The sequence below is a fragment of the Paramisgurnus dabryanus genome, chromosome 12, assembly GCF_030506205.2.
Source record: "Paramisgurnus dabryanus chromosome 12, PD_genome_1.1, whole genome shotgun sequence".
Lineage (NCBI taxonomy): Eukaryota > Metazoa > Chordata > Actinopteri > Cypriniformes > Cobitidae > Paramisgurnus > Paramisgurnus dabryanus.
This window is the reverse complement of record NC_133348.1, coordinates 18,831,652-18,849,351: the sequence shown is the minus strand read 5'-3', so window position 1 is coordinate 18,849,351 and position 17,700 is coordinate 18,831,652. Positions and strand designations below refer to the sequence as shown.

At 37.6% G+C, this 17,700-nt stretch overlaps 1 protein-coding gene across 1 annotated transcript in view; it reads left to right on the top strand.

Annotated features, from left to right (window-relative positions):
• Positions 1–17,700, top strand: part of LOC135738614 (nesprin-1-like) — a 41,841-nt gene that overhangs the window by 11,104 nt on the left and 13,037 nt on the right. Inside the window, exons 4-18 of the mRNA XM_073816308.1 lie at positions 96–179; positions 3,827–3,847; positions 4,458–4,550; positions 4,637–4,815; positions 4,966–5,162; positions 7,478–7,587; positions 8,844–8,951; positions 11,333–11,470; positions 11,767–11,931; positions 12,020–12,132; positions 12,223–12,391; positions 12,516–12,612; positions 16,645–16,841; positions 16,921–17,085; positions 17,479–17,628. Coding sequence (XP_073672409.1) covers positions 96–179; positions 3,827–3,847; positions 4,458–4,550; positions 4,637–4,815; positions 4,966–5,162; positions 7,478–7,587; positions 8,844–8,951; positions 11,333–11,470; positions 11,767–11,931; positions 12,020–12,132; positions 12,223–12,391; positions 12,516–12,612; positions 16,645–16,841; positions 16,921–17,085; positions 17,479–17,628 — 1,986 coding nt within the window. The remainder of the gene's footprint in view (positions 1–95; positions 180–3,826; positions 3,848–4,457; positions 4,551–4,636; positions 4,816–4,965; positions 5,163–7,477; positions 7,588–8,843; positions 8,952–11,332; positions 11,471–11,766; positions 11,932–12,019; positions 12,133–12,222; positions 12,392–12,515; positions 12,613–16,644; positions 16,842–16,920; positions 17,086–17,478; positions 17,629–17,700) is intronic.

Sequence of the window (17,700 nt, the reverse complement as noted above, 5' to 3'; positions counted from 1 at the left end):
GTGTTTCTCTTCATATTTTCCTTGTCGGTGATTTACATTTTCCTCTGTTTACCTTTTTCTTTTGTCTGCTCTTCTTGTCCTCTCCCATGTGGCAGCCGTGTGAGCAGGGCCGCAAGCTGAGGAGGATCCACTGGGTTGCTAACGTTGGAAGAGCTCTTAAATTTCTGGAGGGCAGGAGGGTAAGAGTGCATTCCCAGAGTGCTTTGCTCAGGTGTAGAGCTCCAGGTCATAACTGCTCAGTCTGACCTACATGACCTTTCCAGCTTTACCCCCGTAGTATCTGCTCGGATGTTGCTCCCTCACTTTGCAACACTTTGTCTCATGAGAGACATAAGATAAACTGAGTTTTTAACTCTGTTTACAGATCTCCTGAATATATTTAGCTTAACACGATCTCATTTTAAACTATGAGGAACTTTGGTTTGTTTCCAACATTCACAAGTGTCCTATAAATGCGCAAAATTAAGCATATTTCAAATCTTAGTGGGTTTATAGTGCATATTCAGCTTGAGAGCACTGCACATTAACAAATGTAAGGGAGAGCAGGGGCGAAAGTAACAGTTTTCAGAAAAAAATCATTTTAAAAGATAAAGTTTTAGACAGAGAAATATTTTTTGATGTCTATTAAAATCTGGTTGAATTTTGAACAAATATAAAACGACTTTCTCGATAATTTCACTTTGAACATATGTAGCACATTTTTACTTTTAATCCTGTCTTTTGGAAATGGAGTGAGGAGCAGTTGCTCATTTGGGAGATTCTCACGAAATTAGACTTATGAGGTGTCATGAAACATTTTGATAAAAAAAGTAAATGCTATCAAAATAAGAAGCATACAGTTACAAACATCTCTTCATGTACTATTTTGCACATGATTTCAAATGACATCATACAAACCAATTTTGTTGTTTTTTTCACATTTAAAGGGAACATTTTCATTACCGCAACGTGTCCATGACTGGATTTTGGTTTTTAAACATTGGAAATATTTATAATAAAAAAATCTAAAAAAATGTTATACTATAAATATTTACAGTAAAGAAACATGTGGTATTTGGTGATCATTGGTAAATGTAGAGACAATAATAAGGAATATAAATGTGTCCAAGACCAATTTTCTCATCCTCCGCAACAATTTTCAATCATTGTTTAGGCCCTCAAGGAACTAACATTTAAAAAAATTGTTATAAGGGACATAATTGACTGTGACACTCAAGATGGCTACCAGGTAAGCAGTTCTTATTTTTTCTCCCGATAAAGCTTAAAATTTTGTTAAGCTTAAAACTTTTTAGTTTTCACTACCGAAACATGAGTTTGTAAATGCATATATTTAATGTAATATCATGTTGCGGTAATGATAATTTTTGATAGTGATAATCTAAAAAATGTAAATAATTCTATAGGAAATATTTTTTTAAATACTCTAAAAATAATGGTTATAGTAAGTTCAGACCTTAATCTTATGTGGAAAAAAAAATTGGCTTTAAAGGGCTTTTTAAAAAATCTGATGCTGGACAACTTCTAAGTCTGGATTTCTTGAGAATCACCCATTTGCATTTTAAAGGTACACACACACAAACAGCGTGTTTTTGCTACCACCCAAATGTGGGCATTTTGGACATGCTTCAAAAATGACCTGTTGGGTATTTTGAGCTGAAACTTCACGGACAGATTCTGGGCACACCTGTGCCTTTATTACATCTTGGAAATAGATGTCCTTTAATGGTAGGACTGTTTAATGTCAGTCCTGAATTCCTTCGGGTAGAAGCTAAACCTTGCAGGAGCACTGAAGGTTTAGGAATTAATTAGAGCATGTTAGGGTAGTTCATGACAGGCTCTTGAGCTTATAATGATAAATCAACATGCATTTATGGGGTGATGTTGACACCTCAGAGTGAAATAACTCTCATTTCTGGGGTTTAGCACTGAGTCATCATACAATATTATAAATCTTTCTCTAGTCGCTCAGGTGTGATGATGGGCTTTCTATCTTTGGCTGCCATCACTGCACTAAATCTATTCTATTGTATCTCAGTAAATCCCAGTGCTTTAAAATAGATTAGTAGAAAAATGTTTACTATCTTTGCAGGGCTGTCATTGCTGTATAAAACACAGAGGAGTTTAGAAGTGGTCCTGTTTTATCTTTACGTACAGTATATTTTTTCATTTCATCTCTCTGGGGAAAGGAGAGTAGACAGATATTTCATTTAGACATACACTGTAGATGCTCCTCAATATCTAATTATATACTCTAATCTAAGACTCCCACTCTTGAGAATGCCCTGTCTGTCTGATCTCTCGAGGAATTGAAAATCCATTCCTGTAGCTACAGTCTTACTTGGGCTTTCAGCATCTTATCTGTCTGTACCCCACAGAGTACAGTGAGAGAAATCAGAGTAGAGAACAGTTTTGTGTTGTTTCCATTGTGTGTGTCTGCTCATAATGGTAATGTTTTTTTATTAAGACCCAGTCTGTGATTTTTTGTGATTTACTGTTTTCTACTTGAAATCATTCTATATAATATAAATAACCTTTAATATTGACTGAGTAAGGCCATGAGAAAGATTAAAATTAAAGGGAAATCAGTGATTGTACACTTTCAGAAAAAAGTACAAGAAGGTACAAAAGTTGTCACTAGGGTGGTACCTTTTCCAAAAGTACAGTTTTGTACCTAAAAGGTGCATACTGGTACCCTGGTACTGCCCCAGTGAAAACTATTGTACTTTTTTCTGATAGTGTACTTTTATGCTTTCTGAACTTAAAGAGGACATATCATGAAAATCTGACTTTTTCCATGTTTAAGTGCTATAATTGGGTCCTCAGTGCTCCTATCAACCTAGAATACGTGAAAAAGATCAACCCAATTGACTAAATTTTGGTGAACCATTCTCTGCAACATTGAAATTTGGCTCCCTTTGTGATGTCAGAAGGGGATAATACCGCCCCTTAATCTGCACTATCCAACCACGGTACTGCTATTTAGTGCAGATATCAGCACATTTGCATTTAAAGGACACACCCCAAACGGCACATTTTTGCTCACACCTACAAGTGGCAATTTTAACATGCTAGAATAAATTATCTATGTGGTATTTTGAGCTAGAACTTCACATACGTACTCTGGGGACACCAAAGATTTATTTGAAATCTTAAAAAAGTCTTGTGACTTTGTGAAATGTCCCCTTTAAAGGCACATGTAATATAGTAAAGTAAATATTATTTCCATTTGTCATTCCAAACCGTATGCTGTTATATATTTTTTCTGTGGCGCACAATAGTGATGCAGAGGGCAGCAAATGCCCGTGACGGCGTGACACACAATATATTGCTTATAAAGCTGTTGGCTTACAATGACAGGGGATCAAATCCAGTCTGGTTTATGTTCTGATCCCAGTCCCACTTTCTCCCCCACTTTTCTGTCTACCTCTTGTGTGCTCTTAATTTTTTCTTAAAAGCCAAAAAGATTTGTTCTGCAGCTTTTGCCATAGAATGATCATTTATTATTGCTGCCAACCTTTAAAAGCCTTCAGCAGTTCATACTTGTTAGTACTATATTACATGTTTAATAGTTTAACAGCTTGCCAGTTTCATTTTAAGGTGGCTGCATGTGTGTGGTATAACAATGGGGTGCATGTGTACAAAAGGCTACGCTCCTTGTCTGTCACTGCAGGGTTTTGGTTTTGTCTGTTGCTGAGGGTTCTTATCACTTGTCCTTCTGTTGGAGGGGTGCATAGCCCTTCGGTTATAGCTGCTTTTGTTTACAGCATGCAATCACCTTTATTCTTCTTCTCTCTTTTATTCTGTCTTTTGTTTTGTCACCGCTCAGTCGGCCTACAGAGGATCTCCGGTTAGTATGACCTTTCCTGTGACTGTCTACAACACCTGTGATTGACATTATCACTGTTTGAATCAGGATCTGTCCAAATGTAATAAAGAATCAGGAATGGTCTTGATCAAAATGATTGTATTTGTTAACATTAGTTATTGCATTAGTTATCATGAACTAACAAAAAAACAATGCAGCATTTCAGCTATCCTGCTCTCATTACATGTTAATTTCAGCATTTACCAATAGATGTTTTTAAATTAACAGTCGTAACTGTTAGTTAATGCACTATGCACTAACATGTACAATTGTATTGGCATTAACTAACATTAACTAAAAAAAGATTAACAAATGCAGAAAAACTATATTGCTTATTGTTAGTTAATGTAAGCGTATGCATTCATGTCAGTAAATACAATGTTATTGTAATCAATTTCAATATACTGTAAGTAATCAATTTCTATGTCCTCAATATATATAGTTTAAATCATACAATATAATATATATATATATATATAATTTCACACAGGACACACACACATATATTATGCAAACTAAAAATGATGTAATTACAGAGTTGTTTTATTTGTTATGTGTTTTGATTGATATATATTTATTTATTTTTTGTTAGATTAAGCTAGTTAACATCAACACAACAGATGTTGTAGATGGCAGACCGTCTATTGTACTGGGGTTGATTTGGACCATCATCTTATATTTCCAGGTAAAATTCTGACAAAAACGTGGCCACATAAAGTATATAGTTACATAAAAAAAAAACTTTAATGGCCTCTTTGTGTTCTTGCTCAGATCGAGGTATTGACCAGTCATCTACCAGCTCTTCAGCCTCAGTCCAGCAGCAACTCCTCAGTGGACAGCACCAACAGCACTGAACCCAGCAGCCCACCTGTCAAACGCAAGCCCCGCCTCTCCTTTCAGGGCGGGGCCAAGAGAGCCCTGCTTAAATGGGTCCAGACCACTGCAACAAAGTAAGAACTGTATTGTGAAAGCATTCCTTATAGATTTCGTAACTTAAAAAATGCAAGAATTAACATACTTTAATCCGGATTTCTATAAGGAAATAAGTGCATTTTTCTTGGGTTTTGACATCATGTAAACTTTGAGACGTGTGCTTTCAGGAGATTAGGACTTGATGTGAAGGACTTTGGCCCCAGCTGGCGCACAGGGGTGGCTTTTCATGCTGTCATCTATGCTTTGCGACCCCACCTGGTTAACATGGAGCGTGTTTGGAGGAGACCCAATCGAGAAAACCTGGAAGAAGCTTTCCTGTTGGCTGAGAGAGAACTGGGTATTCCAAGGATACTTGACCCTGAAGGTGATATTGATAACACAGATTTTTATGTTGTATAAGTATTTATACATGTCAAAGTATGTACCCCAGCTGTTACTAGGAATGTACACTTTTAAAAAGCTTTGTACCTAATGAGTTTATTTTAAAGGCCTCAGAGGTTTATGTTACCAAATGCATTCCTGTATTTAATGATACATAGTTGGACCTTTTTAAAAGGTACTGCCCCTGTGACAGATGGGGTACATTTTTTGACAATTTTTTACGATATGGTTGGTTAACTATAAACAAACCCAATTAAATCTAACAGTAAGGTGTCCATATTTGACCCACCATGTGTTGAAACAACCCAGAATTTAGAGTGTGTGTGTGTGTGTTTTTGTTATTTGTAATGCAGTGAAAATAAATGACTGTTTTACTGTAAAGAGACTTGTCATTAAAGAATGCGAATAATATATGCAAATGTAGGAAGGCATCATGATTATGGGAATTAGTGATTTTGTTATTGTTTTTGGCAGGTTTAGAAATGTGCTGTTGTGTATTTTATGTCGTTGTATTGTAACAGCATAAACTTGGGGGAGATTAATATTTGTTTTTCTGTATTTAGCAGATGTGCTATATTGCTTTAAGCTTTTAATGCCTAAACTCTAATTAGCAGCATGCCACTCACAGAGGATGTGAATGATGAATTTTTAATAGAGGGGTAAAATCTTGTAGACCTGCTAGACACCATCTGAGTTTCCTCATGCTATCAGAAGTCTGACAAATGAAGCTTGACATTTAAATGATTAGTAGCCTATTAGCCACGGTAAAGCTGACTGAACAAATAGTGTGTGTGAATAAGTCAAGGGACATTGTCAACCATGGATTTATTGTTTAGAGGATTCAACAGTGTAGCCAAATATTGTATGTATGTGTTCCTGTAGTTCAATTGGTAGAGCATTGCATACACAGTGCAAAAGTAATGGGATTTGAATCGCATATACTAAAAAATGTTATATATTGAATGTAATGTACAGTAAGTCAAATGTGTAAATGTACACGGTCTTATATAGTTATTCTGCTGTAATTTATTTTTTACTCCCAGCACAATTCATTTAAAATGTTTGACATTATATAAGCTTAAATAGTACACTTTTAGGATTACATTTTTATGATAATGCATGGAAACAAAGGAAACAGGATGTACAGAAAAAATATTACTGTGCCTATTAAATCATGTTTTCCACAAAACAATAAAACACAATTGTTGGTAACACAAGCAGATGCTTAACAAACCTCCATCCTACTCCCATGGATCAAAAGTAGCTTTTGAGTAGAGTTCAATGAGCATAGACGTGCCAGCTGTGATTAGTCATGGGACTCATCTGAAACACAGGGATGGTGCAGAAAACTTTATTTCCATACAAGTAATTAAAGGATTAGTCAATTTTCTTTAAAAAAAAAAAAATTCCAGATAATTTACTCACCACCATGTCATCCAAAATGTTGATGTCTTTCTTTGTTCAGTCGAGAAGAAATTATGTTTTCTGAGGAAAACATTCCAGGATTTTTCTCATTTTAATGGACTTAAATGGACCCCAACACTTAACAGTTTTAATGCAGTTTAAAATTGCAGTTTCAAAGGACTCTCAATGATCCCAAACGAGGCATAAGGGTCTTATCTAGTGAAACGATTATCATTTTTGGCAAGAAAAATAAAAAATATGCACTTTTAAACAACAACTTCTCTTCTTCCTCCGGCTGTGTGACGAGCCAGCGCAACCTCACGTAATTGCGTAATGCCGTGGAAAGGTCACGTGGTACATATATGAACGCACATTTGCGGACCATTTTTAACAATAAACTGATACAAAGACATTAATTAGTATCATTTCACATACAACATCTTCGGAACGGTCCTCTTTCTCCACACTTGTAAACACTGGGGCGTAGTTTCGATACGTCATCCGTGACCTCTTGACGTATTACGTGAGGTCACACTGGCACGTCACAGGACCGGAGGAAGACGAGAAGTTGTGGTTTAAAAGTTTATTTTTTTTCTTACCAAAAATGACAATCGTTTCGCTACAAAAGACCATTATGCCTTGTTTGAGATCGTTTAGAGTCCTTTGAAACTGCAATTTTAAACTGCATTAAAACTGTTAAGTATTGGGGTCCATTAAAGTCCTTTAAAATGAGAAAAATCCTAGAATGTTTTCCTCAAAAAACATAATTTCTTCTCGAATGAACAAAAAAAGACATCAACATTTTGGATGACATGGTGGTGAGTTAATTATCTCGATTTTTTAAAGAAAATGGACTAATCCTTTAATAAAAAATTGTGATCTTTTTGAATTTAGATGTGGATGTGGATAAACCAGACGAGAAGTCCATCATGACATATGTGGCACAGTTTCTGAAACAACACCCGGACCACCAAGAAACAGATAGTGGGCGACAACAAGAGGAGGTAGGTCTTTCTTATCATACAAACAAACAATTTCACCCGAACTTCATTCAGTATATCTCAAAAAGAGACCTAACTGTCTTGTTTGTGGAGTTCAATGACCTCTATCAGCATTTTCCTGCATTTCTTCTTGTCATTGTTCTCTAATGTCTTACTATTCACTAACATCTCATTCTTCATATCATTCTTGTCTTTGTCTCAAGTTTTTTCTTGCTCCTCGAGCCATTGAAGAAATGTTAGAGGTACGTTTGCATGTATAAAGCTCATTTCGACTGTGGAGTTCACCTGCTGCTGCCGCCGCACCATGTAACCTTTTAGTAATATTTTGCTGTTAAAAGCTAATATAATAGACTATTTCCTTTTTATTGTGAACAGAGCAGATACTGCGTTTAATATTCCAGGGCTTTGTACCCCTTTGATACGTTTGGTATAATTTTACTCCTTTTTTCCATTATACTTGCATTAGAACTGGGGTGACATTAACATGACAATAATGGCCTTTGGCTTTTTTCTGCTTTGTGTCGATACTGATGATAAGCATTAGCTGTGGTCTTTAAAGAAAAACATAGCTGGTTATATTCTGTAACAAGCTGAGATGAATGGATCATGGCATCACCAGGTCCTTTTGTGGTAGTTGTCCTATTGTCATAGTCATATAACTGTTTTCACCTCTTAAACTAAGACAATTTAGGCTAGGTTTAATATTCTAGGCCATTGTGTGCATGTGACAGCATTTGTTAGCGGGAGGCGGGGAGGAGATCACGCGGCAGACGTCGGCAAGGTCATGATAATCGTTTGGGTGACCCAAAGGCATTCACACTGTGCGTGCCAGAATGTGAGATGAGTGCTGGAAGAATAGGCTTAATTTTGTTAGAATTAGCTCAACATTGTCTTCGGTTTCTCTCTCTCTTGTTCCTAATTCATAATAGGCAGAGTAAATGTGTGTAAAATGATTAGTATCTCCCCCCGCAGAGCTGATTTCTTGCTCCCCGCAGAGAGGTTGGGGCAGATCCACATTGTAGAGAAGAAGAGCCCTGTAAACAGCGGGGGCACGTAGTCTGTGTTGGCTTTATGAATGTGGCATTAGTGATGCATCTTTTAACTTTGAAATTGTATTGGGTTTAGATCGTTTAAAGCGCATTAAATTACTTTAAGCAAGGGAATTAGGAGTTTTGAGATGCCCGAGGGTCTTATCTACTCAAATGTTTGCCTTTCTCCTCATTTCAGAAATCCAACTCTTTTTTTTTTACTTTTCCCAGAGGGAGCAGCGCAAGACACTGAGGGAACTGAAAACATGGATCGATCAGTTCGAGAGAGACTGCGCTCAAGTCCAGAGAGATGGAGGAAGTGTTGGTGTGCAGTACCAGGTAAGATCTGGCTTGGTTACACACATTATAGACGGTTTCAGCAGTAACAACATAAACAAGCGGCTGTCGCGGTCCGCACGTAACTTCCGGTAAACTCTGCTAATAATAAGTAAGGGATAATGTAGAGGCAGCCGGTAGTTATCGGGAAATAAGCCCCGACAGTGTGATCAGGACCCGACGCGAAGCGGAGGGTCTTGTATCACACTGAAGGGGCTTATTTCCCGATAACTACCGGCTGACTCTACATTATCCCGCTTATTACACGGCTACTTGTCACATAAGAAAAAAAACTGGACATGAATATGAATTTGAAACATTTTATTGGCATATTTGTTTTAAATTAACATTTTTATCCTTCCGCGAAACTTTGCACAGATGCATAAAATGATCGTAATACCTTATTAAGATCCTCTGCTTCATACTTGTCTGTCTCCATTTTTTCTCTTTTAGCCAGTCTTTGAGAAGTTTTAATGCCCATTCTGTATTTTTTTGTGTGTTGGCTTCGTAGCTGTCATGCAGCATGCTCTATTTTGTCAAGTTCAGTCTCAGTAAGCTCTCTGTGTCTTGTCGTGGTTGTCGAGTGTTTGTCACAAGATGGCGCCAAACAGACAGTAATCTTTATTGATCTTTATTGGCGCGGAGCGATCTTACTCGTAAAGTAGTACCGGCTATGCGTTATTATTTTGGAGCGGTTATTATTCGAAAAGAACGAACCTGCAAATGTCTCAACTGACCAATCAGAATCAAGCATTCCAGAGAGCCGTGTAATAAATAACAACAAAGTACTTTAAACGTAGTTTATTTATATAACAAGCAAAAAAACAACACCTAGATCACCTAGGAAACCAAAGCATTTGTTATTTTCGACGAGGCATTTGTTCAAGAGATCAGTTTAGCAACTAGTTGGATCATTAAAAAAACGAAACCGGAAGTAAAGTTCGGATCCAGACGTGTATCATGTGCGTCCGATGAAACTGTCTATAACTATTATAGGCATGTTGTCAACCAGAACTTGTAAGAGTCATGCTGCTAACTGATATATATTCGCTTTCTGTTTTGTTGGCTGTAAGAAGGGGATAATACCACCTTATAAAGGCGGGGTGCATGATCTCTGAAAGCCAATGTTAACATTTGAAATCACCTAAACAAACACGACCCTACCCCAATAAAATCAGGACCTTCTTTTGATAGACCCGCCCCACACATACGCAACCCAGGCAACAATGTCTGTTAGTAGACACGCCCCTTACTGCTGATTGGCTACAGGTGTGTTTTGGTTCTCGGCCCGACTCCCTTTTCCAAAGTGTTTTTCAAAAATCATGCACCCCACCTTTAATCTGCACTATCCAACCACTGCACTCCCATTTAGAGCAGAGATCAGCTCATTTGCATTTAAAAGGACACCCAAAAATGGCAAATTTTTGCTCACACCTACAAACTGGCAATTTTAACATGCTATAATAAATTATCTATATGATATTTTGAGCTTAAGCTTCACATATGTACTCTGGGGACACTAAATATTTATTTTACATCTTAAAAAAGTCTTGTGAAATGTCCCCATTAAGTATATAAAAATAACTAGAAATAATAAGAAATAACTTAAAAAGTTGAAAGTGTTACAGAAAATAATTAAGTACTTTGTCTAAATGAAGTTTACACTACTTAATATATTTAATTACATTTAGTCTCCGGGTTAACAGTAGGAGGTTGATCCCATTGTACATTGATAAAAAATTATAAAATAAATCCACTGTTTATAATTTTGGATATGCCAGATGCATACAAATGTGTTAAGACAGGAGACAACGTTTGGGAACCCAGTATGAACATGTGCTTATAATTCATTTGTGACACTAATGGCACACGAAAGACACACTTCAGCTTTAATACAAAATAATGTTTGAATGCAAAATAGTGAATTTAAAAAGCTAATGGTTGATTCCAGACCAGTACACAGCAGTAATATGCATTAGAGCTGAGAGCTCTCGTTGGTCTCATAATCACATGCATACCACCACAGTCTGTTGCAGTCTGTAGTGCCCGTGGATATGTTTCATATTCAATAAAATCTGAGCACTTGCAGGGACTGCATGACCAGAGAAATAAAGTTGGATCCCCTTATTGCATGAATATATGAATGTGTGATTTTTGCTGTTTAGGTTATTTTTTTATGCTTTTGGCATTACTCTAGTTTCAGTTCATTTTGTCCCTGTCTTGTTCTTGCTGGCTGTCCTGTCATTCTTTAGACAGTCAGTGTTATCTTGCTGTCACTCTACCATTGCATTGGAAATGATTTGAATATTTAGCACGCATATTAAACAATTTGGTCACAGTTTAATTTCCATTCATTCTTGAATTCTTTTCTCTGTCACTCACAGATGTTCAAGCGCTACCGTGTACAGTTTGAAGTGCAGAGACGGCAGGTAGAGACGAGCGTTCAATCTGCTCAGAAGGACGGCAAGCTGACTGCAGACCAGGCTTTGGTCAAACAGGCCTGGGAAAGGCTGTCTGCAAGGGTCAGATACATAAGACACATATTTTGTATATACTGTATATTTAGTTATAAATAGTATATAAATAGGGACATACCATAAAGTTTTGAAGCTTTATATCAAATTTTAATACAGCATAGACAAACCAATGCTATTGTATTATTCACTATATTTATAAATCATGTTTACTTCTGAGGTAATTCCCAGCTATCAACAAACAGAGAGGGTTTGTTAGATTTGGCCAATTTATCCTAACCCTGAAATGCCGATATCAAGTTATTGTAATCATGTTAGTGATCCAGTTATATTCCTTGCTGTAGCTTTCAGATTGGCATTTACATCTGGATAGCGGTTTTCCAGATCCTCTTAGCAAGGTTGGTGTGTGGCTACATCAGGCAGAGAAGATCCTTCGAGAAGAGCTGGAGCCTCAGCAAGACCATGATGAGACGGCCAAAGCCATTCACAAAAAAATACTGCATGACCAGGTAGCATGACTCGTAACAAGACTCGCAAAACCCAAACTTACAGTAACACAGACCCTGAGACTTATAGGTTTTGATTTTGGTTGTGCAGGACATCTTAAGGCATCTCGAAAGACACAAGAAGACTTTGCAGGTAATCCACAGAGACAAATGTGTCAAAAATGTCCCCATTCCAACAGAACAGCTGCAAGATATGGCAGAGAGGTAAAGTCGCAAAAACACACAAATAAGGATTTTACTTTAAAAAACATTTTTGCAATAATAGCTGTTAACTATTTACTTAACTGTTCTTAGATTAAACTTCATATCTACCTCCTCGCATGTTCACTTGAGCAAACTGGAATTCTGGGAGTGTAAATATCGCATGCTGGCATTTTTGTCGCTAGTCGAGTCTAAGCTCAAATCCTGGATCATAAAATATGGCCGACTGGAGTCAATGGATCTTCTGCTGCAAAGCTACGGTGTAAGCCAATGGCTTTACTCTATGAATGATATTTTCTACAGGATATAATTTTAAGATTGGTTACAAATTCTTATTAATGTGATACTTGAGTTGATTCATTTAATTTATCTTTGTGCTTTCTCAGTCATTTGTGGAGGGACAGCATTTCTTTGAAAAGTATGAATCTAGCCATCAGGCTCTGATAAAAGCTGCTGAGCTTTACATTAACGCAGACAACTCAGGTATGCTTCATGTACTGAATAATAATTCCTTTAAATGTATATCATTTTGCCTAAGGGGATGCTGAAGGGTGGTTTGGTTACAATATATTTATTTTACAAATTAATTTCTCTTCATTACTGAATAAAGGGCTCCCACTCTCCAAAATGACTACTACTGCAAAAGATGCTTGGTTGTTTTAATCCATGGTTGGCTAAAATATGCACAAACCCTTAATTAAACCATGCTTGATTGTTTCAAACCAAAATTCTGGGTTACAAAAACGTTAACTGTGCCTTTAAAGGTACACAATAGATCCTTAAGGTACAGTAATGTACCTAAAAAGGTACAACGTAATATGTTTAGTTTCCCTCTAGCGGTACATTCACACGTGGCGCAAGCGTTGACCACAGACTGTAAAAAATATGGACGTAGTGTCCGTGATGTCACCCTTAGGTTTGTGAAGAGCTTTTTTGAAGCCAATAGTATCCGGTGCCTGCCTGTGCCATCTTGGCTGCGCATCACTCGCGGATAATCAAAAATGGGTAAAGAGGCGGGACGTGGGTGAAGCTGAAGCGGCTGGTTGCTGAAACCACGCCCGCCTAACTCCACTGTAGTGACAGCAGTGGCAGTTCATCTGTCACTCAAGTGGTCACGCTCTTAATTATGCAGAACTTTAAAGCAACACTATGTAGTTTTTTTACCTTTAAATAATGTCTCTAAAATTATTTCAGTGATAGAACAACTTTTAACTGGACAAATTGTACTGTTGCTGCAACCTGAGCAGCCTCCTAGCTGCTACAAGCACACTCTGAAAGTGGCGGTGGAGGGTAGGAAACACAGCCCCGCCCTTCCCCCTGCCTGCAGAAGAGTGTCTGATACCAGGCACTGTTGCGCTTTTCAACCACATGGGGGAGCTGTAAGTCATTTTTACATGGAAACTACATAGTGTTGCTTTAAGGCTTAATATCATTTAAACGGATGAGTTACAAAAAAATTCACCCCCCTTACAGTTGTCATGAAGGGCAAACTTAGCTATATAGACCAAAAACATTTTTTGTACCAAGCTGTAAACAACATATTATTTCCTTCTGTAAAGCTGAGCATTTTAACTTGGAGGTCTATGGGAATTGACTCCCTTTTGGAGCCAGTCTCTATTGGCTTGTCAATAAATTGCAGTTTAAGTCAATTCCATATTGGCTTCATCAAAGAGATCGGAAGGTTGCCCCTTAGCGTTAACATTTGACGGAGGGCGTGTTTAAAGTGTGGCCAACAGCCAATCACAGTGACCACAACACATGCTCCTCTGTCTCCAGGTCTTTCATAAACGTAATTGGCTGGCTTTCCGCTAGGTTATTTGCATAAAGCGATCTGATTAGCTGACGCACGCGTTAGGCGCTTGAAAAGTTGAGAAATTTTCAACTTCTGCCACGAGCAACGGCAGTGACGCAGCACAGACGGATTCACATTTCAGTTTGGCAACGCATGATGTCACCCATTCAAAGTAAATGAGAAGCGTTAACACTTACGCCCTGTGTCAATGTACCGTGAAGTTACAAAACGGAACCCAGCAACAGAAAATGTACAATTTTGTACCTTTTTTTCTGACAGTCATCATGGGATGAAAAAATTTTCTGGATGGAACAATGTACTCAATGAACATTGTCCTTGGGTCTGTTATGATTTGGGCTCACCAACCTTCTCTATGCATAACCTACAGGGCCTAGAGGGATGGAGGACCATCTTGAGTGGTCCGAATTGTAGCAGTGGCCCTGGTTGAGGCTATGCATTTTTCAAATCAGAGAATATATTTATGATTTAAAAAAAAGATCATGGCAGGACATAAAAAAATGATTTTTTTAGAGCAAATCCTTCACATTTCAGCATCTCAGTGTCCAGAGGGCAGAATGATAGTCTCTATCTTCGTTTCACCCTCAGTTGACTTTAATCCCTGTGGGCTCAGTAGTCAATCAGTCTGTGCTCATAGTCTCTGCTTACTCTCTCTCTCCCTCCCTCTCTCTTCCATGCTTGCTCTTTTCCTATTTGTTTCTCACCCCTCTCATGTTCATCTCTCTCTCCTCGGGCTAATCGTAGATGAGGTTTTCCCATACACAGAATTCAAAAGGGAATTCTGGTCTATTAGTAGAGATACTGTATTCTAATTGGGTTTCTTTGGGCAATAGAGTACCAACATGTTGCTTTCTTTTTGCCCAAGGCAACATCAGCAAAGAAGTGCAGTTTGTGTGATATATGTGATCGGAAGATCAGAAAATAGCCATTGACATTTTATCATGGTGGTCTACTTTATAGTATAAATATGCGTTTTTTGAAAATACAGTGCCCTCCATAAATATTGTAACAGAGGCACATTTTGTGTTATTTTAGCTGTCTACCAAAATGTATTCCAGTTACAGTCATATTATGACTATTGGCTTACAGTGCACACTCTCAGCTTTATTTTGAGGGTATTCACATCCAAATTGGCTAAAGGATTTAGGAATTACAGCCATTTAATATGGAGCTCCCCCTTTTTAAAGGGGTCAAAAGCAATGGGAAAGTTGTCTTAAAAGCTGTTTTATGGACAGGTATTGTCTATTTTAAAATAATTTCCTCATGAATGACAGATGTTAAAGGTCTGGAGTTGATTTTAAGTCTGGCGATTGCATTTGAAAGCTGTGGCTGTGAACCCAAATCATTCGATTCAGGGACATCTCCATGCAAGTGATACAGACCATATTTAGGTTTCAAAAACACAACAAATCCATCAGAGAGATAGCAGGAACATTAAGAGTGACCAGATCAACAATTTGGTGCATCCTGATTAAAAAAACAACACACTGGTGAGCTCAGCAACATAAAAATCCTGTATGTCTATATAGGATAACAGTGGTGGATGATCGCATTATCCTCTCCATGATAAAGAAAAACCCCTTCACAACGTCCAGAGAAGTGAAAAATTAATCTGAAAAACACCAGTGATCCAGTGCCTTAGGAAACCATGCATGGAAATGCAATCCCACTTCCTGAACACTATTTTACTGAAGATGTTGTCTGCTGATATCATGATATATTCTTGTCCTTCTCCATTATTTTTATTCTCATTAGTCTTATACAGGTTGATTTTAGTTTTTTGAGAGCTTGTCTGACTTTTTTGGAGTCTAATCTCCCCTTTCTATTCTTGTGGCTTTTGTGTCTTGTTGTGAACCCTCTGTATTTTTCCTTGTAATATCTTCTCTTTATTGTTTTGATTGACAATGACATCTTTACCTCCTGTAGAGTGTTCTTCGTTTGTCTGGACATTGTAAAGGGGTTTTTCTTTATCATGGAGAGAATAATGCGATCATCCACCGCTTTTATCCTATGTAGACATACAGGATTTTTATGTTGCTGAGCTCACCAGTGTGTTGTTTTTTAATCAGGATGCACCAAATTGTTGATCTGGTCACTCTTAATGTTCCTGCTATCTCTCTGATGGATTTGTTGTGTTTTTGAAACCTAAATATGGTCTGTATCACTTGCATGGAGATGTCCCTGAATCAAATGATTTGGGTTCACAGCCACAGCTTTCAAATGCAATCGCCACACTTAAAATCAACACCAGACCTTTAACATCTGTCAATTATTTAACAAATAGACAATACCTGTCCATAAAACAGCTTTTAAGTCAACTGTCCCATTTCTAAATCCTTTAGCCAATTTGGATGTGAATACCCTCAAAATAAAGCTGAGAGTGTGCACTGTAAGCCAATAGTCATAATATGACTGTAACTGGAATACATTTTGGTAAACAGCTAAAATAACACAAAATGTGCCTCTGTTCCAATACGGAGGGCACTGTATGTTATTAGTCAATGATTCATAGCTGTTCTGTTTATGTATGGGGTCTATATTTACAGAGAGTATGTATTCACATTATTTTAATAAAGAAAAATGTATATATAATGTATGTAAGATTTCAGGGGTTTTGCCAAAAGCAGTTTTACATGCACTTGACATATTCATTTGAACCATGTGCCTTTTGGATCTCTGCACTTTTGTGTCTTTCAACATTGTAGTTGAGGAAGCTGTAAAGCTCTTCCTCCGAGAGGTGTCTGATCAGTGGAGGAGTCTGTCCGTGGAGGTGCGAAGTGTGAGGTCCATGCTCGAGGAGGTGCAGTGCAACTGGTTAAGGTACAACAGCTGTGTGGCCTCATTGCAGGCATGGCTGGAGGATGCCCAGATGGCTCTCGGGCAACCTGAGAACACCAAACGGGTAAGACGTCTACACATATGCACTGTATTCTTGAATAATGTTTTTTAACGTTTATACAAACAGACTTTCCTTTTTTCAGGAGTTTTTCAGGAATCTTCCACACTGGATGGACCAGCATGCTGCTATGAATGACGCTGGGAACTTTCTGATCGAGACATGTGATGAAACAGTAACACGTGACGTGAAGCATCAGCTTTTGCTCCTGAATGGAAGATGGAGGGAGATGTTTCTGATGGTCAGACAGGTAAACAAATGTTAATGACTGATGGAGCGCTATATTGATCTACATATGGTCAATAATGAATTACATGATGAATTATTAACAATAGTGACTTGAAACATTTAGCAGAGCTCCATCAATCCCCAACTGATGGTGTTTACTAATGACACTTTAATTAATGATCTCTCTGAGTGGTTAATGTGTCTTTTTGTTTGTTAAAATAAATTGCTAAATGGGTTACTATAAATCTTAAGCTTAAGAAAGTGGTCCATTTAAAGTTACAGTTCACCTAAAAAATAATATTTTGTAATTACTCCCCCTCATTCCAAACACATTTGACTTTTTTATGAAAAACCAAAGCTATTTTTTAATGACACGAGGGTAAAACCTGACAAAATTGTCACTCTCTTATCACAGTATGCCCGTCTTCCTGAGACTCATAATGTAAGAGCACAACAGGATATCATCTTATCCATACAAGAATTTCTGGACACTTCTATGAACAAACTTACCTCACCACTTCAAGTGTCATTGCTGGATGTCAAAGCCTTTATGTTGGATGTTGAGGTAAAAGCGGTGAAAAACAGTGGTTTGGAGTAATATATCTTCTGGTTACCGTTCTATGACGGTTCTGTTCAT